The 23766-nt window shown below is 47.5% G+C and overlaps 1 protein-coding gene across 1 annotated transcript; it reads right to left on the bottom strand.

Moving 5' to 3' along the window:
• Positions 1-8079: 8079 nt before the first annotated feature.
• Positions 8080-22821, bottom strand: ZBTB1 (zinc finger and BTB domain containing 1). The gene is made up of 2 exons (XM_082242515.1): positions 22524-22821; positions 8080-10432 (listed from the first exon to the last, which is right to left on the bottom strand). The coding sequence occupies exon 2, from the start codon at positions 10411-10413 to the stop codon at positions 8347-8349; it is 2067 nt and encodes a 688-aa protein (XP_082098641.1). The 5' UTR covers positions 10414-10432; positions 22524-22821; the 3' UTR covers positions 8080-8346.
• Positions 22822-23766: the final 945 nt, after the last annotated feature.

Raw genomic sequence — 23766 nt, 5'->3', positions numbered from 1 at the left:
GGCAACCCTGGACAGTGGGCTTAAGGGGCAGCTGCTTTGGGCCCCACAACAATGATTGGGCCCAGGGCAGCTGCCCCTTTGGCCCTGCCTTAAAGACGGCCCTGCCTGCATCTACAGACATCCACCATCTAACACAATCCTATCTAACCCTGTAAAGAAGAAATCCATATCCATACCATTTTTTAAGCCAATCTGATCCTGATTCTAGCGGCAGAAGCTCTGAAGAGGAGACAGCCGACAATGGCTGTGAAATGAATGGGAAATGACTTCACCTATAGACTTGCTATGGGGGTTCCATTGTGGGTTGTGTCCTCTGCAACCGCCTCCACAGCAAAGCCATGGCTGACAGCTCAGCATGGGATCGGGTCGGATTGGCTTCAAAAAAGGTATGTATACTGATTTCTTCTTTACAGGGCAAGATAGGTTAGTGTTAGATTGTGGATGTCTGTGAATGCAGGGATTTTAATGTTAGGTTGGACTTCTACTTTAACTATCCACCAAAATCCACTTACCTGTGTATGGCTTAGCGATCAAAAGGGTTGTCGATAATAGATCAAATAATCCTATCAGAAGAAATCAATCGGAAAATAAAACGATCATTTATCAAAGAATGTATGGCCACCATTGGAAGCAGCCCTTGTGTTTTCAGAGACGGGCTTTTTCACGGTTCTTGACTGCGTTGAGTATTCAGCGTGCTTGGCACTCAGAAGTCGCAAACAATTGTTTTACACTTCTTTTAATAATGTGGTTGATAATGGAATTCAAATTATTATTCTGTGTTTATAAGTCTCTACAGAACCAAAATCCCTCCTACACTAATCATCTCACCCACAAACCCTCTCTGGTCCTTACCTGACCTACTTCCATCTCTTCTGCAATCCTCTACTGTGAATCGAAAGGTCTCCTGGGAAAGTCTTCTTTTAGAACTCTCTTTTAAGATGAAATCTCTGAAATGCTTTTCATCAAGCAGATGCTGAGTAATAAATAATTGAAGCCCTGCTGTTATTTTTTGTTAGTTTTAGAGCAGGGAAGGAATGGAACCTCTGTCAGATTTCTACAGCTGTGTGGCCCTACTGGGGTGATTTCCCTTTGTTCCTGTTCTGTGTGACATTGGGGTTCATTTACTAAAACTGGAGAGTGCAAAATCTGGTGCAGCTGTGCATGGTAGCCAATCAGCTTCTATCGTCAGCTTGTTCAATTAACCACTTGCTGATCGCAATACGTATACATTGCAGTTTGCAAGTGGTTAACCCATGAGTTCTGGGGTTTCCCCTACATCAGCCGTAACCCCAGTATTGTTTTTTTTTTCTCTTGAAAGCATTCAGAGCACACATGAGCCACTGGAATCCTTTTAGAAGCGTCAGCAGGGGATGGCGCCCCCCTCCCTCCACTGTTTCTCTGGCAGAGTGTCCATTCACACGTCGCAGTCCATGCAGTGCTACAGGACCCGTTCTAATAGGAGCGACACAAGTCGCTCCAACTTAGAAAAAGGGTCCTGTACAACTTCGGGGCGACTTGCATAGACATTCATTATATGAAGTCCGTGCAAGTCGCAGTGCACGCGACTTCACAGGTCGCCCCCTAAGTCATGCTGCGTTAGTGTGAACCGGCACTTACTGTTTCTGCCGGTTCGCTTGTTTTTAACGATCCAACAGTATGGCCGGCTGCTCCCATAGGTGATCAGAGTAGATCCGATTTGATCGCCTCTATGGCCTTGGAGGACCAGAGCGACGTCATGATGCCACTTCCAGGTCCAGGGTGGAAGTAAAAAATGTTTTTTTTTTTTACAGCAAATAATCAAAAATTATTATTTTTTGTTTCTAAAAAGGTAAAGAAGAGATTTGGGTCTTTCTGGCCCCAGAACTCTTCATAAAGAGGACCTATCATCCCTATTTCTATTAGAAGCGATGTTTACATTCCTTTTAATAGGAATAAAAGTAATAAAAACAATAATTAAAGGCACAGTATAAAAATAAAAAGTAAAATAAATAGGACAAAAACATTTTTAAAGCACCCCCATCCATTCGTGCAGAAGTATATGCAAGTCACGCACGCATATGTAAACAGTGGTCATACTACACATGCGAGGTAGCGCCACGAACGTTAGAACGAGAGCAATATTTACAACACTAGATCACCTCTAACTCTAAACAGGTAACCTGGAAAGGTGTTTAAAATGTCACCTATGGGGATTTTTAAGCACCAGAGTTTGTCATAATTTCATGAGCGTGCGCAAATTAAAATGTGACATGTTCAGGATCTATGTACTTGGCCTAATATCATCTCTTACATTTTACAAAAAAATCGGGGTATATGTGTTTTTTTTTTTTTTAATTCACTAAAATGTATTTTCGCAAAACCGCTGCCCAAATACCGTGTGACATAAAAAAAATGCAACAATCGCCATTTCATTTCCTAGGGACTCTGCTAAATATATATATATATATATATATACATACTAGTGATCGACCGATGATCGGCAAAGCCGATATATGGAGGGCCGATATGCACTTTCCCTGATATATCGGAATCGGCCCCAGAGGTTACCGATATTGCTGATATTTCGGGAAAGTGCTTGTGCCGGAGTGATGTCTGCAGCTAGAGGCATCACCCCGGTACCAGCAACCATAGCCGACGGTCGGCTGTCTTGTAATGACAATTGATGCGGCTGAGAAGCTGCTCGGCTGTTATTACAAGGAGCAGGGGGGACGTCCCCCCCCCCTGCCGCCGCCTTCCACGCCCGCCGAAGACTCGATCATAGCCGCATTTGGCTCTGATCGGGTCTCCATGTATAAACCCGGAAGTGATGTCATGACATCACTTCCAGGTACTGGGCGCCAGATTAAAAAAAAAAAAAAAAAAAAAATTACAGCATTCAAAAACAGCCAAACCTCCATCACAGCCGCAGCTGCATCTTCCAACTTTAAGTCTCAAACATAGATACAATCAGTGCATCCACCACCACCTTTTCGTGCGCGGTTGCAGAGGAATCATCCTCACTATCTGAGGATTCAGGGCGTGTGGTCGCATGGCGACTGAATCACATTTAGGATCTGAGGAGACAGATGAGGCAGGGGAAGGAGGGGGGGGGGCGGTTTATGCCAGCCCCACCCCCCAAAAGCCATCTCCACTAGGGAGTCGGGACTCCAGGACTGCCGTCAGTGCATCGATGGATGGTTGGGACCCGGAAGGCCCCGCAGCCCCAGAGAGAGGATCAGGTGGGGAGATGTGCTCTAAAGCCTCCATGAGTCAGCAGGGGGACCCCACAAAAAAGTACAAAACACTGCTAAGGGGCAACCCCCATTGCTCTGGCAGCGGTTGCCAGTCACAGAGCACCAATCGATCCTCAGCAGACTCACCACCTCGCAGAAACCAGACACCGCAGCCACCAGGAGAATCTGCACTGCACAAGCAGCAATCAGGAAATGAAAGGATTCAGGAGTCAGCACTTGGGAATGAGGAGGGGCTCCCACCGCCCACAATCGCCGCCCAGAGGACTCCACTGTCATGGTCCCTGCTATTTTCAATGGCAAACCACTGCAAAATGGCCGGACTACACAAACAAAACATGGCCGCCATGCATTGAGCACACAGGCTACAAGAAAATGGCGGCACCATGAGGCTCCCAGGAGGGATCCTTAGGCCTCAAGGACAGGCCCAGGCAGGACAGGGGGCCCTCGCAGGAGCCCCCACCAGGTACAACCCCCCACCCTGCACAGCCGATCCTCCGGTTGCTGGCGGCGCACTCCCCCGCCCCTCATCACCAGCATAGCGCCCTGCCCCCACCCCAGGAGGTGAACCAGACCACCCACACACAGACCCAGCATAAGTGGAGGGGGGGGGGGACAGATGAAGGGGGTGCCTGACAGAAAGGGGGGGAACCCGGGGCTCTGACCGTCCCAAGGAGGGGCCCATGTCCACCCCAAAACCCTCCAGGGGGAGAGGGGGGACAGCTACTCACCATACCAGGAACCAGGCAGGCACCGTTCCAGACAGAACACCTCGCCATCGAGATTGGGGCCTGTCGGGCAGGAGGAATGCTGCGACTCAGGCTGAGACCCGGTCATATGTGACCTAGCGAGGCGTTTAACTTGCAGGCCAGCCCCCGTGCGGAGGGTCTAGGTCACTGCCGACCTAGCACGGTCTGCGTGTGCTCAATGGCCAGACTGGGGTTGACCACTGGATCTAGATTATGAAGCCCGTTGCCCAGGCTGGCAATTGATTGTAGATCTCGCAGAAGAAAAAACAGGAGAAAAATTCTATCTAAAATAAAAAATTGCCAGGACCAGAGATCCAAGCAAGGAACTAGGTCCTTACTCCTGACTAGGCAGAAAAAAACTGAGTATCTATAGCAGAGAGAGGGAATATACCCCCTGGGACTGCCCATAGGTGTAGCCAGACTTTTTTTTATGCTTAGTGTCTGCCTCCTGTAGGGGGCAGTATAACCCAATGGTTAAGAAGATCAGAAGCTGTCTCCGTCAATGAAAGAGAAATGTGCATTTTTTTTTTTTTGCTTGGAGCTTGTAAAGCATTGCACCCACAATCAGCAGATGGCAGGTGCCATGCAAGTTTCCTGCAGACTTGTCAGTGTATCTGCCTGTTCAAACCTCATATGGCCAGGCAGACACTCACTGAGGGGAATAATGAATGAACTACTAGAGCGCTCAACAGCTCCGTGGTAGTTCATTGAAACTGCAAGCCGAGAGTCGCAAAGTCTGTCGGCTGGGCAGACGGAGCCCCACATAGCCACAATATTTTTTAAACAGTGGTAACGGGCACCCCGGAGAAGATGACCACCCGCTGTCACGGGGGGGGGGGGGCGATGGCTGCTGGAACATGTTATATGGTCCGCCCTTAATACGGGTGGAACATGTAACATGGTCCAACAAAACCTTTTCCTTTAATTTAGGGGCTTGACAAATTTGCTTTGAACCTAGAAGCCAGCTAAAAAAGTTAGCGCTAGTTTTTTTTAACAAACAAATCTTACGGGTGGAACATGTAACATATTCCCAAAGGTGAACCTATCCTTTAACCCTTTCACAGCCAGAGCCATTTTTGCATGTTTAATAATTTGAGCCCTGAAGATTACATAAAACTCCCAAACATTACATATTTTCTGAAAGCAGAAACCCTAGAGAATAAAATAGCGGTAGCTCCAATTTTTTGTTTTACATGATTAAAAAAAAAAAAAACCACACATTAAAATTTTTGTTTTAGGAGGCTCAAAAACGCAATAAATTACCCAATTTTTTGTAAAATATAAAACCCGAAATTGCACCGAATAAATAGACCCAACATGTCAAACCTTAAACATGTAAGTGCCCTATATTTTCCATAGGCAACACTTTACAGGCCCCTTAAAGGTCATCAGTTTAGCATCACGAATTAGGTCTGGTGCTAGAATTATTGCTCCCATTCCAGCGTGCGGTGGCAATATGTAACATGTGTATTGCAATCGACATTTTCAGGTGTAGGCCCCGCTACGTGCGTTTACGTTCGGACGTGCATATATGTGGGGGTGGGGGGCCCTCAATTGGGGCTATGTGCTTGGATGTAATTTGAATTAAAAAAAAAAAAAAAAAGAAGAAGATTTTATACCTACCTTTTTTTCTTTTTCCCCCATCACCTAGGGGACGAAAAGTCCCCTATGTGATGATTTTTTTTTTTTTTTAGTGACCTGTTCTCTCTTTTTAATGAGACATCCAGGGTCTAAAATATCCTATGTGTCTCTCCTGTGCTCCACTGAATGTACTGCAAATCGCACCGCATTACATTCTTTCCTGGCCTTGATGGCTGGGGTACCTGTCAACGGGGACCCAGAAGTGACATTACACGTCACTCCCGGGTCAACAACTAATAGTGGAGGTGAATGGACGTGTGTCCGCTCTCCTCCCTCACCTCTAGTAGGCACCCTGCTATGCCGATCCTGCAGATGGGCAGGTGAAGCCTAAGATACATAATGGGTGGCACTTGCAGGGTGTGCGGAGCATTCGGGCGGCAGCCCAGGCGCCAGGATGAAACTTCTTGTCGCCATGGCAACCTGGTGCCTGGGGTTTGTCAAGCTCTGCTTTAATCCAACATTTTGCTTTGCCAACTGAACAGAAACAGGGTATATCTTCCAACAGGGGAAACTTATTCTGGTGACAACTGTCTAAGAGAGGGTACATCCCTTACATTGAAAAGATATCCACGCCTCCTGTTTAAATGCAGGAACCCTGGACAGGTGAGTGTCCTATTAAAAGTCAGCAGCTACAGTATTTGTTTATTTACCCCCCTCTTATGAGTATTACAACCGGGGATCATTGTGTACACTGTCATGTGAATTTACTAAGACTGGAGCAGACAGAATGTGCAGCAGCTGTGCACAGCAATCTGCTTCAACCTATTTCAAAGCTTAAGGGCTCGTTCAAACTAACATTGATCTCTAGCGAGTGATCCCCAATCGGATCGCTTGTCAGAAAGCATTTGACAGGAGGGGAGGAGGCGTTGTATTGCCTCCTCATCGCCTGCTTTAACCCTTTCAACCCCACACTTGGGTGTTGCAACTGCATACACTTTTTCAAAATGGCCCCATTTACTTGTATGGGTCACTCAGAGCGTGCGCTATGCTCGCCAGGAGCAACAGGGGCTATAATTACTGCCACAGCCACATGTGTAAACCCCCAGCCACTGCTGATTGGTTACCATGCACAGTTATTCCAGATTCTGTCTGCTCCAATTTTAGTGAATTCCCCCTCCCCCCCCCCAGATAGATGCTGATTGGTTGCTCCAATCTTAGTAAATCCCCCCCCCCCCCCCGTAGATGCTGATTGGTTATTATGCACAGCTGTTCCAGATTCTGTCTGCTCCAATCCTAATAAATACCCCCTCCTTCCCGGGGGTAAATACTGATTGGATACTATGCACAGCTGTACCAGGTTCTGTCTGCTCCAATCCGAATAAATACCCCCTCCTTCCCGGGGGTAGATGCCGATTGGATACTATGCACAGCTGTTCCAAAATCTGTCTGCTCTAATCTTAGGAAATCCCCCCACCCCCCTGAGGTAGATGCTGATAGATGCTAATTGGTTACTTAGATCTTAATAAATCCCCCCACACGCCCCGGGGTAGATGCTGATAGGTTTCTCCAATCTTAGTAAATCCCCTCCTTGGGTAGATGAGGATTGGTTACTATGCACAGCTGTTCCAGATTCTGTCTGCTCCAATCTTAGTAAATCCCCCCCCCCCCCCAAGATAGATGCTGATTGGTTGCTCCAATCTTAGTGAACCACCCCCTTGGGTAGATGCTGATTGGTTACTATGCACAGCTTTTCCAGATTCTGTCTGCTTCAGTCTTAGTAAATTCCCCCCCATTCCCACACCGTCACGTCATCCATCTGTGAATAAAAAGATTACTAGTCCCATTTGACACTGCAGCAGAGTGGCTCATAGGGTTCAACAGAGTAAAAGTGACATGGTGCCACTCTATTCGTAGTTGATTGATTACTTCTTCCAGCTCTATAACCAAAGGTCTGTACCTTCACACAGATTTTGGGGCTTGAGAAATAGTCTGCAGGAGCCCGTGCATTGCACCTGTTATGATCCGATTGCAGTTGCAATGCTTTTCAGGCTTTAATGCTAATTAAAAAAAAAACAATGCACATTTTGTTTTTTGTTTTTTCCAATATGGGTGCTTTTCTTTTTTTTTAGTATCAAAAGGTTGAATATGCTTTTAGGTCCATTAAAGCTCTTAAGTTGTAAAATTGGCAAGACTTGTATAGACGGGTACAGGAATACTACAAAATGACACAGTGTTTGATCTACTTTATGATTACTATTTGTAATAAACCAATATAAATAGACTATATTTTACAGCAATCATACACTGGATAATGCAGCCAAAGTTCATCACCACTGTGAATTTCCAAAACATAACAAGAATTCATGCGAAGTAAGAATATGTAAAGGGCAGGAGTTCTGCAATACATTCAGTCGTAGCTATGCAACCTATAAGAAGGTACCCCGATATACTCTCTACCAGTCAGAAATAAAATACTCTCTACCAGTCAGAAATAAAATACTCTCTACCAGTCAGAAATAAAATATAGTGAAAATGAAAATAAAAAAAAATATATACACAAAAGAAAAAGTACATGTCTGGTGCTAAATTGTCAGAAGGATGCTACCTGTACTTTGCAAAGATGCTTAAATACCTTCCCCATCAACAAAAATATAAAAAACATTTTTTCATATTTAAATCTAACATAAGTGCAGGCTTCCTGGGTTAAATCTATGTTTATATAAGTCCTATGTTAATTAATAAAGCTTTGGTATATACTCTAAAGAGGTCCAATCATATAGATGTGTCTAGGCTTTCTTGAAGTGCTTAGAGTTATAGTGCGCCCTCATGTCTTTTCTCAAGTTAAATTTTGCACCGCAAACTCCGCAAGTATAGAGGTGGATGTCCATATGCTGCTCTAGCTGGTCGTTACTTGGGAAAATCTGAAAGCACACCTGACATATAGTTTCTCCAGCCGCTAAATGGGATATCATGTGGCGTACGTGATCGTGTTTACGGAAATTTCCCTGGTCACAAAGCGAGCAAACGTATCTAGCCATCCCAGTGTGCATGTCATTATGCAACCTTAGCTGCCGCTCCCTTAAAAACTGCTTCCCACAGGTTTGGCATGAAAATTGCTTTTCCTTGGTGTGTACGGTATAATGTTCCCGTAAGTGACAACGTTGGTAGAAGCCTTTGCCACAGATGTCGCAGAAATGTTTTCTCCGATGGTCCCGATCGTTGTCATCAGAAACTGAACTCCTGTAGACGTCATGCTCCATACACTGGGACATGTGTTCCACCACCTGGTTTTCAGACTCAAAGCGTTGACCGCAATTTGGACAACGATAAGGGCAGGAGGAATGTTTATAGACTTGTTTTGGAACGCTAACAGCGCCCTCGTTTAAGTCATCCCACATATCTACTAATACCTCTCCAACGGCAGATGACTCTTCCATGCCATCTGCAAAGTGACCTCTGTCATCCATGCTCCTCTCATGATTCTCAAAAGGCTCCTGGGGTTCCCCACATCTCTGAGCGTGCTCTTGCAACTGTCTACCTTTCACAAGAATTTGCCCACACTTACCGCACGCACATATATTTTCTATATGCTTGGCTAAGTAATGAGATGAGAGGTCCTGCTCATTGAGAGTCAAACCACAAAGTTCACATGATATCTCCGACAAACGCTCAGTGGCATTACTTCTTTTTCTACTTGAGCACCCCAAATTTTTTCTATAGCTTGCAAACATCGTCTGGGAGTTCATAGTCATGTTATCATTCCTTTGGTTGCATGGTATACCAATGTAGTAAGCACCTTCATCAGCTTCATCATCTAAATCATCAATATCAGAAGATTCCAAATAATCTTTATCGGAGATCTTTACAATATTGATGTCATCCATTTCTGCCAGTGAATTCTCATCAGATTCGATTTTGATAATAACTGGGTTTTTCTCGGTAGTGTCTATCGTTTCGCTCTTCACCTGGTCCAACGTGGCTCCAGAATCTTTTGTACTTTCAGCAGCTTCTTCCATCGGTTGACTGGAGTCCACTTTGTTCACGTTGTCTTGCGAAGGTGAAAACTTTGACACCGGCGATTCACTTCCGCTCTGGCTCTGCTCGTTGTTATTCTGTTCCCTGCCGTGAAAAAAGAGCCTGTTGGTGCAGGTTTGAGCGTGCTCATCCAGCAGCTTTTCGCAACTGAATACAAATCCACAACCCTCACAAGTATAACTACGTCCAAAGCGTCTGGTTCCACGTTCTCTGGTGTTATGCACTTTTGGCGAAGGCGTCTTTTTGCATAAACTCCTAGTTGGTTGCCGGCTGTGATGTGGCAGATTGTTTTCAGCCTGTTTTTCATTCACCGTATTTGTCGATAAGGCCGACTCTGAGGTCCATTTGCCTGGTTCCTCTTCAGTCTTTCCCGTGGGTTCTTCATACATACGCACTCCGAAGACCATTTTACTACTTAGGCTACTAGATGCAGAAGACGAACATTTAATGGAGGAATCCATATCCTGTATTTCTTCCAAGCAGTCCGGGATAACATACAGTTGCAGATAAGTCATGGCATGCTTTAGCTGTTCGAAATTTTCTGGGGCAGTCATTATTTTACCCAAATACATGAACTGAAGGATGAGGTCAAAACAATCCGGACTGATCTTTGTGTTGGTGAGATTGATTTGCGCCATGCTATGCTGATGATTGATGAACATCATTTTGAAGTAGGAGCTGCAGGCTGCCAGGACCGCCTTGTGAGCCTGGAAGTAGATGTCGTTGATCGAGATGCAACAGTCGCAGAGAAATCCCCATTCTCTCTGGTTGTAAAGTTGCTGCAGCACATAACTACAATGGCTTGATTTACCCATCATCTTGGTTTTCCAACAATTCCTTTAAAAAAGAAAAGGAAAAAGTTTCAGGACCAGTACTGAGAAAAGTAAAAAATAAAACATTTAACCACCTGAAGCACAGGTTATTCAGACACTTCTCTCCTACATGTCAAAATCAGTATTTTGTTTGCTAGAAAATTACTTAGAATCCCCCACACTTGAGATATTTGTAAGCAGAGGCCCTAGAGAATATAATGGTAGGTGGGTGTGCAATTTTTTAGGTCATATTTGCGCAGCAGTTTTTAAATGCAACCTTTTTGGGTAAAAAAATATACTTTAATGAATTTTAATGCACAAAAAAACAACACCCATTTGTTTGGTAAAATATAAAAGATGTTAATTCCGTGGAATGGCAAAAAAACAACATATGTTATATTATCCATAAGCGGCGCTTTAAAAGCCTTTACAAATTACCACTTTTATTTTTTTTTTTCTAATGCAAACATCCCTTGTGATAGCAATAAAGCATGACAGGTCATCTTTACTAAGATATTTGGGGTCTCTCATTTGCCCTTAAAGGGGTTGTAAACCCTCTTTTTTTTTTTTTTTTTTTAAATAAAAATAAAACCACGCCTATACTTACCTGCTCTGTATGATCGTTTTGCAAAGAGCAGCCCTGATCCTCTTCTTCTGGGGTGCCCCACCAGCTCCCCAGGCCCCTCCTCCTCATTAGGTTCCCCCACAGGAAGCTGCTTTCCCTGGGGGCACCCATGTGAGCTCGCTCCTGAGTCCTGCTGCTGCGTCCAATGATACAGACAGCAGGACTTGGCCCCGTCCCCTAGTCACTGGATTTCATTAACAGCAGTGGAAGCCAATGCTGCGATCAATCTGTCCAAAGAGGAGAAAGAGTGGCTGGAGCTGCTGTGCTTGTGCAAATTGCTGATCGGATTAGACCATAGAGATAATCAGGGACATTCTGGTCCCTGATCAGCTCTATGATTAGACGGTTCACTGCCAGCTTCAGTCCCGGGCTTCCCAGTGGGACGGGAGAGCCAAGAGAGAGGCACGGTTAGGATCGCTTTTGCATTGTAAAGAATCTATAAGGCTCTAAAAAAAAGAAAAAAAAAAAAAAAAAAAAAAAGGAAAACTGGAGTCATGATTGCAGCTACAGCCCGATATAATCACACAAACTGCCGCGAAGTACCAGTACATCATTTAGCGGCAGGTGGTTAAAGGAGATGTATACACTGAGTAGCCATAACTTTTTGACCACTGACACTACAATGGCATCTGAAAGTCGATAAGATATATTAGGCTACAAGTAAACATGCTGTCCCTGAAGATGACATACTGGAAACAGAAAAAAATGGGCATCGCAGTTTGTTTTGTATGGGGCTGCATAGGCGCAGACCGATCAGGGTGCTCATGCACAGCCAAAAGCGTCTACATGGGTATGTGAGCATCAGAATTTGAACATGGATCAATGGAAGAAGGTGGTCTGGTCTGATGAATTATGTGGATGGTTGGGTGCTCGTGTATCATTTACTTACTTTACCTGTGATTGACAGCATCGAATCTGTACCTGTTTGCAGTGTGGATGGGGGTGTGTCCCTTCCCTCCAATCAGCTCTCCACACTGATGTAACTTTAGCTACCCATCCCCTGCTTTTCAGAGCTGAAAGATCTTGTATAAATTCTGCACTTTGAACAAATGTAGAGAAGAGAAGAGAAGTCTTCAGATAAACAGGTACAACTTATAAAGGAGGATTTGTTTCATCCCTGTATATCACCGGAAACCAGTCACTTCACTGGGTATATGTGAGGGTTTACAACCACTTTAAGGAGATGATTTTCTCAGGATGGGGGGTCCTTGGTAACCCACTTGACTTATGCATGTTAGGCTGGCCATACATGATCCAATTTTCTGTCCAATTTTCTTGAAATTTACCTTCAAGTATGTAGTACAAAGGCCTGCCTAATTGGATACAAGTGAAAGTGTTGTTTAGCTTTGATCTCACATTATGTGGTTTGTGGTAAATCTATCAGAAAATTGTACAACAAAAATTGAACATGTATGGCCAGCCTAACATTCACTCCAAAGCACAGCAGACCCACATGGCTAACCTACGTTGAGAACACTTTGTAGCGCAGCTATTACAGAGGAAGTAAACTTCTATCTTTGAATTTTACCTATAGGTAAGCCTATAATAAAGCTTACCTATAGTTAGTGTAAATATCTCCAAAACGTGCACCGTTTAGGAGATATTTACTATACATGCAGCCAGTGACATCACTGGCTCATGTGCTCTGAAGAAATGGCAACCCGTATCGTTCCTTCAGAGCCCTGCGCTGTGGCCAGCGGAGTGACGTCATCCCGGCTCCGGCCAGTCACAGAGCCAGAGTCCGTGAACCCAGAAGCAAGACAGGTGAAGATGCAAGCGGTCTCCAGTGATGACATTTCATCACTGGAAGGCTTCATTTTCAGGTAAGTTTCACATAATGTGCTAGTATGCGATGCATTTTAGCACATTATCTCTTTGCCTTGCAAGTAAGAGAAAAAAAATAAAAAAGTGCAGTGGTTCACAACCGCTTTAACCATTTCCGAAGCACTCAACGTATTTTGACGTTAAATACCGGCGTGATGGCAGCAGCTAGCTGCCATAACCCTGGTATTTGTTCTACACAGCTGGCAAACTGGAATCTGATAAAAGTTGTCCCGGCAGCGGATTCGCCACGGGAATCACATTTTTTGGGCAGTGGGAGAGGTGCTCCTCCAGCCGCTACCAATGGCCCTGATCCGATTCTGTGCATGAATGGGCAGGAAGTTGAGTGAGGGAAAGATGGCCCCTACTCGACTCTATGCCCCTGGAGGACCGGAGCGAAATCAAAGTGTAAGTGTAAATCTTTTAAGTGTATTTGAGAGATCCGAGGTCTTTTTGACCCCAGATCTCCCATTAAAGAGGACCTGTTGTGCCTTTTTCTATTACAAGGGATGTTTACATTCCCTGTAATAGGAATACAAGTAATCAAAAAAAAAAAAATTTGTTAAAAAGGGACAGTGTAAAAATAAAAAACAAAAAGGAAAATAAATAGGAAAAAAAAAAAAAAAAGACAGTGCTCCATCCTCTGAGCGCAGAAGGGAACACATACGCAATTTGCAACTTGGCATATACACTGAATTTAAGCATACTTGTTGTGCATCAGTTTAGATACCACTATGGGTTCTAAAAATGGGATTTTTGACTTTCCGTAAAATCCATTTCTCTGATGTTCATTGACTGACACAGCTCCTGATCTTCTTACCCATTGGGTTATACTGCCCCCTACAGGAGTAGGACACTAGGGAGAAAAAAAGTCTGGCTACGCCTATGGGCAGTCCCTGGGGGTATACTCCTTCTCTCTGCTATAGGTACTCAGTTTTGTTACAAGCAGTGTCAGAGAAGAATACAACTCCACAGAGGGGTGGGTGCTATATCCATCAATTAACATCAGAGAAATGGCTTTTACAGCAAGTCAAATAGCCCATTTTCTCTTTCGTTCATTGACGGACACAGCTCCTGATCTACTTAACCATTGGGACGTCCCAAAACAGTGTTAAACATGAGGGGTGGGAACATCAAAAAAGAAATTCCCAAGACTAAACTATAGCCAACCAGGTAAACAGGAGCTCAACCAAAACAACTTGAGCCCAACTGAAAAAAACAATACACCCTCAAAGAGGACGTGGTCCTCTAAACAGCAGCCTGCAAAACCTTGCGGCCAAAAGAAGCATCTACAGATGCCAACACATCCACTTTATAGAACTTTGTGAAAGTGTGCACCGACGACCAGGTGTCCGTCTTGCAAACCTGCGTCACTGACGCCTGATGACGGAAGGTCCAGGAGGCACTGAGCGCCTGAGTAGACTGCGCCTTGACAGGGAAAGGAGGAACCTGACTTGATGGAATAGGCCTGAATCACCGTCTGTCTGATCCATCTGGAAATGGTTGCAGAGGAAGCGGACAACCCTTTCTGAGGCCCATCTGAGAGCACAAATAGTGAGTCCCTAAAAGACTCCGTAGCTGCCAGGTACACCCTAATTGCCTGAACCACATGCAAGGCAAGTTCCTTCGGATGTTTTGGCCTGGGACACAGGGAAGGCAACACAATGTCTTCATTCAAACGAAAATTAGAGACAACCTTTGGAAGGAACAACGGACCGGGGCGAAGAACCACCAAGTAAGGTGAACGACAGGATAACGCCAACAATTCAGACACCCTGCACGCAAAGATGATAGCCACCAAAAAGGCCACCTTCTGGGACAGCATAAGCAGGGGAATCTCCTGAAGATTCTCAAAAGGAGGCTTCTGGAGAGCACCAAATTGAGGTCCCAAGGCAGCAAGGGAGACCGCACTGGAGGGGCCAAGTGCCTAACTATCTGAAGAAAAGTATACACCAGGGAGTGTGTGTGGCCAAGGGCCATTGAAAGTAGACCGCTAAGGCCAACACCTAGCCCTTGATAGTACTCAAGGCCAATTTCTGCTCAACCCCCCTTTGAAGGAAGGTCAAGATCCGAGCCACCAAAAAAGAGCGAGGATGAACCCCAAGAGACTTTTACCACGCAATGTACGTCTTCCACTTACGATGATAGATCTTTCTAGAAGTAGATTTCCTAGCTTTTAAAAGAGTTGGAATCACCGACCCAGAAAAACCTCTATCCATCAGCACCTGGCGTTTAACAGCCAAGCCGTCAAAGTCAGCGACTGTAAAGCAGGATGGAAGACTGGTCCTTGGGACAGCAGATCCTCCCTGAGAGGAAGCTACCAAGAAACTACGGCGACCAGCTGCTCCAGATCAGCATACGAAGCCCAGTTCCAGGCCACTAAGATGACCGGAATCCCTTTTGCCTCGATCCTGCGTAGAGTCTTGGCAGAAGCTTGAGAGGAGGGAAGGCATAAATCAGATGTTACTGACCCCATGTCTGTGGCGTCCGCCAGAAGATCCTGTGACCCAGCCACGAACCTTTCCTCCTTTCTGTTGAGCCGAGACGCCAACAGATCCACCCGGGAATGCCCCACCGGAGACAACTGATGAAACCCCTCCAGATGTAGGGACTACTCCCCTTGGTCCAACGCCTGCTGACTGAGGTAGTCCGCCTGCCAGTTTTCCACCCTGGGAATGTGTACGGCGGAGAGGACTGGAACTAACCATTCTGCCCACCTTAGAATGCCAGCTACCTCCAGAGCCGCCACGACACTCCTTCTGCCCCCCCTGGTGATTGATATAAGCCAGGCCATGGCATTGTCCGATTGAATGCGCACTGGACATCCCTGGACTGGACTGGATCCATCCAATGTTCCAGGCACAGTCTGATCGCTCGGAGTTCCAAGACATTGATCAGCAGTCTGGACTCTTCCAGTGTCCAAACCCCCTGAGCAGAATTTTTGCCAAGGACACCTCCCCAGCCAGACAGGCTGGCATCCGTGGTGACCACTGTCCAATACAAGGGAAGGAAGGATTTACCCAGCCGAAAGCGCCGCAGAACGAAGCCACCATATCAGGGACTCCTTCGTTCCCAGGCTCAGCCAGATCTGATTGTCCAGAGACTGTGGATTCTTGTTCCATTTGCCCAGAATCTCCCTTTGCAGGAACCTCGTATGAAACTGTGCAAACGGAACCGCCTCGAACGTAGACACCATCAGGCCCAGCACCCCCATGTAAGTCCGGAGGGATGACTATCTGCTTGACAGCAGGAGACGAATTACAGCCTGCAGTTTCTGGAGTTTGTCCAGAGGAAGGAGCACTCTGGCTAAGGCCGAGTACAGAGTCAGACCCAGACAGTCCAGCTTTGTGGACAGAACCAGAGCAGACTTCCGAAAATTCAGAATCCAGCCAAACTTTCTTAGAGTTCGTATGGTAATCTCCAGGTTTTCCACCAGAGCAGTAGGAGACTCCACTTGCAGAAGGAGGTCGTCCAAGTAGCTCAGTACCCCGATCCCCCATTGGCATAACAAGGGTAGCACCGGGGCCAACACTTTAGTGAAGACCCGAGGAGCAGAGGCAAGACCAAAGGGTAACGCCACAAACTGATAATGCTCCTCTCCCACAGTAAAGCGGAGGAAGCGCTGGTGACCAGCACATATTGAAATGTGAAGGTAAGCATCCTTGATGTCGATAGAGGCAAGAAAATCCCCCTGATGCAGGGATGCCATCACCATGCGAAAGGACTCCATTCTGAACTTCTGCACCCACAAAAAGCAGTTCAGTGCCTTGAGGTCCAGGATTGGACGCACCTTGCCTTCCTTCCTGGGAACTGTAAACAGGTTTGAGTAAAAACCTTGAAAATGTTTCGATGTCGCAACTGGGACATTCACCCCTTGAAGTAACAGGTCTTGCACCACCCCAAACAAGCGGTCTGGGGACGGGTGCAAGTTGGAAGGAAAGAACCTTGCTGGGGGGGTAAGAGCGAAACTCGATCTTGTAGCTGGACTGTATGACTTTGTGGACCCACTTGTCTTGTACCAGTGAAACTAGGGATGCACCGATCCGATATTCGGATCGGATATCAGCGCCGATATGGCCATTTTTGATGGATCGGGAGGGATCGGTAACATTGACCGATCCACTGGCCGATCCGGTTTTTGCTGAGTAACGGCTCAGCCATCCCTTAGTGGGTGCAGCAGTAGTATGGGATGGGAGTCGCTACTTCCTGTATAGGTCCGGCTCACAGGCGGAGTGATATCAGATGCACTCCACCTGTGACTGGAGGAGCCACACACATGAAGCAGCGGCTTTGCTCTGTACTGCAGCTGCTTACTTTGTGTGTAGCTCCAGATCGGTTCCGGTATCGGTGAATTTCACAACGCCAGATATCGGTATCTGATCCAAAAAAGTTGGATCGGTGCATCCCTACCTAAAACCAGCGAAGACGTCCTGATATGGGTGAGGGCGCACCTTCATCCTGAAGGAGCCATGTCCGCCGGTCTGGAGAAGCCCGCTCTCTAGTTGCCAGACCAGGTTCGTTTGGAGCCACCAGAGGAGGCCCTGAAAGGCTTCGAGCCCTTGTCAGTCGCCCCTGAGGGACGAAAAAACGTATGAGCCGAGAAGGATGGCCCACGTCTACGACGAGGGCCTTGTCCTTACTAGCCTGTGGAAGAAACCCTTTATGATGTCATCCAGGCTAGCTCCAAACAGGCGATCTCCTTGAAAAGGAAGATCAGTCAAGGCCTTTTTAGAAGTCTGGTCCGCAAACCAGCATTTGAGCCAAAAAATACGCCGAAGGACCACTGCTGAAACAGAGAGCCTAGGGACTAGGGGAGCCGTGTCCACAGAGGCATCACAGATAAACTGCAGCCCCTTGACCAATTGGTCCACCAGGTCAGCAGGGGGGGGGGGGGGGGAGCATAGCAAATCGCTTAGGGACTATAAGGGGACATATTGGCCATTCCCACTCTTTAGCAACAATTCTATCAAAATAGGCAGGGAAAGGAAGCATCTTTGCGCTCTGGATTGCTTGTGATTGCCAAAGGGAACCGAGGCCTCCGTCACAGCTTCAGCTGCGTCCTCCATTTTTAAGGTCTTATACACAGATAGATACAATCAGTGCATCCACCAGCGCCTTTTTGTGCTGGATACAGGAGTGTAGGAATTATCCTCACTATCTGAGAACTCAGGGCACGTGGTTGTAGACCCAGCAGAGTGACACACGTCCGCAGCAGCCAAATCAGATTTAGGATCTGAGGGAACAGAGGTGGCAGGGGAAGGCGGGGGGACAAAGGAATCTAGGACCACTGTCAGTGCATTGATGTATGGTTGGGACCCAGAGGGCCCCGCAGCCTCAGAGGGGATCAGGTGGGGAAATGTGCTCCAAAGACTCCATGAGTCAATAGGGGGACCCCACAAAAAAAAAAAAACCCTGCTAAGGGACACCCCCACCTCTCAGGCAGCACCACTCGGTCGCCAGTAACAGAGCACCCAATCGATCCTCAGCAGAGAGGGAGAGGACCCCACCAGAATCACCACCCAGCAGAAACAGGCACCTGCAGCCACCGGGATAATCTGCACTCCACGTGAGCACCAGGGGATGAGGAGGGGCTCCCACCACCGAAATCGCCGCCCATAGGTCTTCTCTGTCATAGCCGCGGCAATTTTTAATGGCAAACCACCGCTCTACTACACAAACATGGCCGCCGCGCATCGAGCACACAGGCTACAGAAAACCACGAGGCTCCCAGGGACCCAGGAGGGATCCCTAGGCCTCAGAAAACAGGACAGGCAGGAAGGGGGGGGGGCCTGGCAGGAGCCCCCACCAGGTACAGTCCCCCCTCCCACAGCCGGTCTGGCAGACCCCTCCCCCCACCCCCATCGCCAACACAGTACCCTGTCCCCATTTCAGGAGGTGGACCAGGCCACCGCACAGCCCCAGCGCAAGTGAAGGAGGGGGGTGTGGGGGGCAAGATGGCCCACAGGGACCACCACGGGGGTGCCTTACAGGAAGGAGGGGAACCCTGGGGTCCGACCATCCCAAGGAGGGGCCCACGTCACCCCAAAAACCCTCCAGGGGGAGAGGGGGAACAGTTACTCACCATACCAGCATCAAGACGGGCACCGCTCCAGACAGAACCCCTCGCCATCGGAATGGGGGGCTGTCGGCCAGAAGGAATGCTGCGACTTGGGCCGAGACCTGGTCATATGCGACCTCACAAAGCGCTTAATTCGCATGCCAGCCCCTGTCCAGGAGGGCTATGTCGCGGCTGAGGTCTGCGTGCGCTCACTGGCCAGACTGAGGTAACCACTTGATCTAATTATCCAGCCCGTTGGCCAGTTGATTGTAGATCTCACAGGAAAAAAATCAATCGAAAAAGAAAAAATTGCCAGGACCAGAGATCCCAGCAAGGAACTAGGTCCTTACTCCTGACTAGGCAGAAAAAAAAGTACCTATAGCAGAGAGAGGGAGTATACCCCTTGGGACTGCCCATAGGCATAGCCAGACTTTTTTTCTGCCTAGTGTCTTACTCCTGTAGGGTGCAGTATAACCCAATGGTTAAGATGATCAGGATCTGTGTCCATCAATGAGCGAAAGAGGGGGGTGCTCTGTTCAGGTGTGTTTCGAGAAGTTAAAGGAGATATAAAGTCAGAATGTTTTTTAACTTAATATAGGATAAAAAGCCTTCTTTGAGTGTAGCAGCCTCCCCAGCACCCCCTAATACTTACCTGAGCCCCATGTCTGTCCAGCGATGTCCTCGAGTCCCTCGGCTTTCCGGGACTCCCCCTCCTGATTGGCTGAGGCACAGCAGCGGCGCCATTGGCTCCCGTGGCTGTCAAAGTCAGTTAGCCAATCAGAAGAGAGAGGGGGCGGGGCTGAAAGGCAGCTTCATGTCTAAATGGACACACGGAGCTGCAGCTCGGCTTGGGTGCTTGCTGTGGGGACACTCGACAGGAGGGAGGGGCTAGAAGCAGCAAAGAGGGACCCGAGAAGAGGAGGATCCAGGCTGCCCTGTGCAAAACCACTTCACAGGGGAGGTAAGTATAAAAAAAAACAAAAAAAAACCACGAGACTTTACAATCACTTTCAATGCAACATCATGCACTTTGGATCCGGTACTGACTGTCTCTATGATAAGAGTCCCCATATGCAAACAAAAGGCAATGCAAATACAGTCAAATCATCAGTGTACAGGTGCCCTGGAGAAACATTGTACAGGTGTGTTAGAATGCATATTGCAAACCAGGAACAGCCTTTTAGTTTATTAGACAATCTAACTCCTTTATAGGGGAGGTGGGTGTTTTTAATAAAAGCCCCTGCTTGTGATATCCTTCTATGCATAGGCTTCTTCCAAACGGTCAGCCAGCTAGCAAAGGTGATCTATGGTGGAATTACTTTTCTAATCACTAGAGCAGGGCTACAGGCAAACAGAAGCTAAAATTGCTGCCTCCTAAAAGCCTGCTTTTATATCCCAATGAGGATTTTACATTGAAATGCTCTGCTGCAAACCCCAAGGGTGTGTTTGGATGCAGCTGAGGCATGGTCCCATTAACGTTAACCACTTACCTTCCAGGATCATTTTTACACTTTTTGCACACGTTAACCACTTCTGGACCAGAAGGTTTTACCCCCTTAATGACCAGGCCATTTTTTGCACTACAACACTGCGTTACTTTAACTGACAATTGCACGGCCGTGCAATTCTGTACCCAAATAATAATAATATCACACTAATGAACCCCCCTCCCTCCTCTATAGATCACACTGATGAACCCCCCCCCCCTCTCCTCTATAGACCACACCGATGTCCTCACTTCCTCCTTTATGGACCACACTGATGTGCCCCCCTTCTTCCTCTATAGACCACATCAATGTACTCCCCTCCCTCCTCTATAGACCACACTGATGTACTCCCCTCTCTCTTTTATAGACCACACTGATGAACCCCCCTCCCTCCTATATGGACCACACTGATTAACCCTCTCTCTCCTCTATAGACCACACTGATGTACCCCCTCCCTCCTCTATAGACCACACTGATGTACCCCCTCCCTCCTCTATAGACCACACTGATGTACCCCCTCCCTCCTCTATAGACCACACTAATGAGCCCCCTCCCTCCTCTATAGACCACACTAATGAGCCCCCCTCCCTCCTCTATAGACCACACTGATGTACCCCCTCCCTCCTCTATAGACCACACTGATGAGCCCCCTCCCTCCTCTATAGACCACACTGATGAGCCCCCTCCCTCCTCTATAGACCACACTAATGAGCCCCCTCCCTCCTCTATAGACCACACTAATGAGCCCCCCTCCCTCCTCTATAGACCACACTGATGTACCCCCTTCCTCCTTTATAGACCACACTGATGTACCCCCTTCCTCCTCTATAGACCACACTGATGAGCCCCCCGTCCTCCCTCTATAGATCACACTGATGTACCCCCCTACTCCTCTATAGACTACACTGATGTCCTCCCTTCCTCCTTTATGGACCACACTGATGTGCCCCCCTTCTTCCTCTATAGACCACATCAATGTACCCCCTCCCTCCTCTATAGACCACATTGATGTACCCCCCTACCTCTTCTATAGACCACACTGGGGCACAGAGCAGTGCGTCCCAAGCCCACCCATTGTGTGACAATGGCGAATGAAAATTCGCCATTGTCACACCGATCCTCCTCCTGGCCAATCAGGAAGCAAGGCAAACCCCATGCCATTGGCAGAGGAGGAGGCGGGAGCGAAAGGACTGGAGGAGAAGCGCCACCGGTCCCCAGGACTGAGGAGAAGCCGCCTGCCGCTGCTGCTCCAGGTAAGTAAGGGGGCACGCACGCTGATCTCTGCATTGGGGACATGTATGCTGGTCACTACATTGGGGGCATGTATGATGGTCACTACATTGGGGGCACGCACGCTGATCTCTGCATTGGGGGCACGCACGCTGATCTCTGCATTGGGGGCACGTATGCTGGTCACTGCATTGGGGGCATGTACGCTGGTCACTGCATTGGTATGCTGGTCACTGCATTGGGGGCATGTACGCTGGTCACTGCATTGGTATGCTGGTCACTGCATTGGGGGCATGAATGCTCTGGTCACTGCATTGGGGGCACGTATGCTGGTCACTGCATTGGGGGCATGTACGCTGGTCTCTCTGCATTGAAAGGGGGCACGCTGGTCTCTCTGCATTGAAAGGGGGCACACTATACCTTAATTACTGAAGGTCCCTTTCACACTTTTGTGACCTCAAAGTCACACAATTTTTTACAGCGTTTTTTGCCGCAAAGCAATGCCTATTACATTTTTCTGTTTGCGCCCCCCCCCCCAAAAAAAAATATTTTGAGCACCAGCCGCCACTGACCCCCTCCCTCCTCTATAGACTACACTGATGTACCCTCCTCTGTACACCACACTGTTGTACCCCTCCTGTGTACAGTGAAGACATATGAAGTGTTATGATCATGGCCCAGCCTGAGCTGTCATCCTGTGACGTCACATCCCCCGCTCGGCCAATCACAGCGCTTCTATGAGTTGCAACTTGTGTGACCCCGGCCTGTCAATCAAACCCCAGAACCGGGACCTGTCCCCGGACCCCTCCGCACACCGGGACTCCTCCCCCCACCCCCAGCCCAGGGAGAGGGGAATAGTGGGAGCGGCTGTCAAGAAGGACGGAGCGGACATACCTCGCTGCTGGGCCGGGGCTGCATGCAGATGTGTGTCCGGTGGTGACGGTGAGCGGAGTCCGCTGTGCACGGTGACTGAGGGGTGCGGCCCGGAGCAGACTCTGTGCAACGTCCGGCCTCACCGCCCCCGATCAATGAAGCGGCACCGACTCCCTCCTTCCCCACCCCGGGAGAGGACGCTGCACCGAGCTTCTTCCGTCTGTGCGGAGATCACACCGAGCGACACCTGCTGGACACACAGCGTACTGCACCGCCTAAAGAGGGACTCCACATAGAACCAGCGCAGCCCGGCCTCCCCGAGCACACCGTGTTATAGGACTGGCCCTCATATGGCAGCTGTTGTATATAAGCATGTTGGTTCACAGCACAGTCTTGCATGGATTATGTATATATATATATATATATATATATATATTTTTTTTTTTTTAGCAAAGACCATAGAGAATAAAATAGCAGTGGTTGCATTTTTTTTTTTTATGTCACACGGCATTTGTGCAGCAATATTGTAAACAATTTTTTGGGGGAAAAAATACCATTTAATGATTTTTACTGCATAAAAACACATTTTTTTGTAAAATATAAAAGATGATTTTACGCAAAGTAAATAGATGCGTATGAATGAATGTGAGTTAGGGACCATAGAGTGTAAGCTCCTTGAGGGCAGGTATTGATGTGAATGTACAATGTAGATGTAAAGCGCTGTGTAAATTGACAGCGCTATAGAAGTACCTAAAATAAATAAAATACCAAATATGTCACACTTTAGAATTGCACACATTTGTGGAATGACGCCAAACTATGGTACTTAAAAATCTCCACACAGGTGACGCTTTAAAACTTTTTACAGATTACCAGTTTAGTTACAGAGGAGGTCTAGTGCCAGAATTTTTGCTCTCACAACGATCGCAGTGATACCTCATGTGTGTGGTCCGAACATCATTTACATATGTGGGTGTGACCTGCATACGCATTTGCTTCTGCTTGCGAGCACAAGGGGACAGGGGCGCTTTAAAAAATATATGTACAGTATATTGGTTATTCATTTTTACACCGTCTCTTTCATTTTTTTTTTTTTTTTTATCACTTTTAGGGCCGGTGATGCCAGACATCGCATGTGAATCGCACTGCACTGATGTGTCCGCACATGTCTGTGCGATGTGAATTCAGCCAGACAGATTGCATCGCTGAATTCGCATTGCATCTGGACCAAACTCGTGCAGGACCCTTTTTTTTGGTCCGCACC

Source organism: Pelophylax lessonae (genome assembly GCF_965119305.1).
Source record: "Pelophylax lessonae genome assembly, chromosome: 13".
In the NCBI taxonomy this organism is placed as follows: domain Eukaryota; kingdom Metazoa; phylum Chordata; class Amphibia; order Anura; family Ranidae; genus Pelophylax; species Pelophylax lessonae.
The sequence above is the reverse complement of the archived record's forward strand: the minus strand, read 5'-3'. Positions and strand labels throughout refer to the sequence as shown.

Excerpts from the sequence above, each read along its gene's own strand:
- ZBTB1 (XM_082242515.1), bottom strand. The coding sequence starts at position 10,413 with ATGATGGGTAAATCAAGCCATTGTAGTTATGTGCTGCAGCAACTTTAC.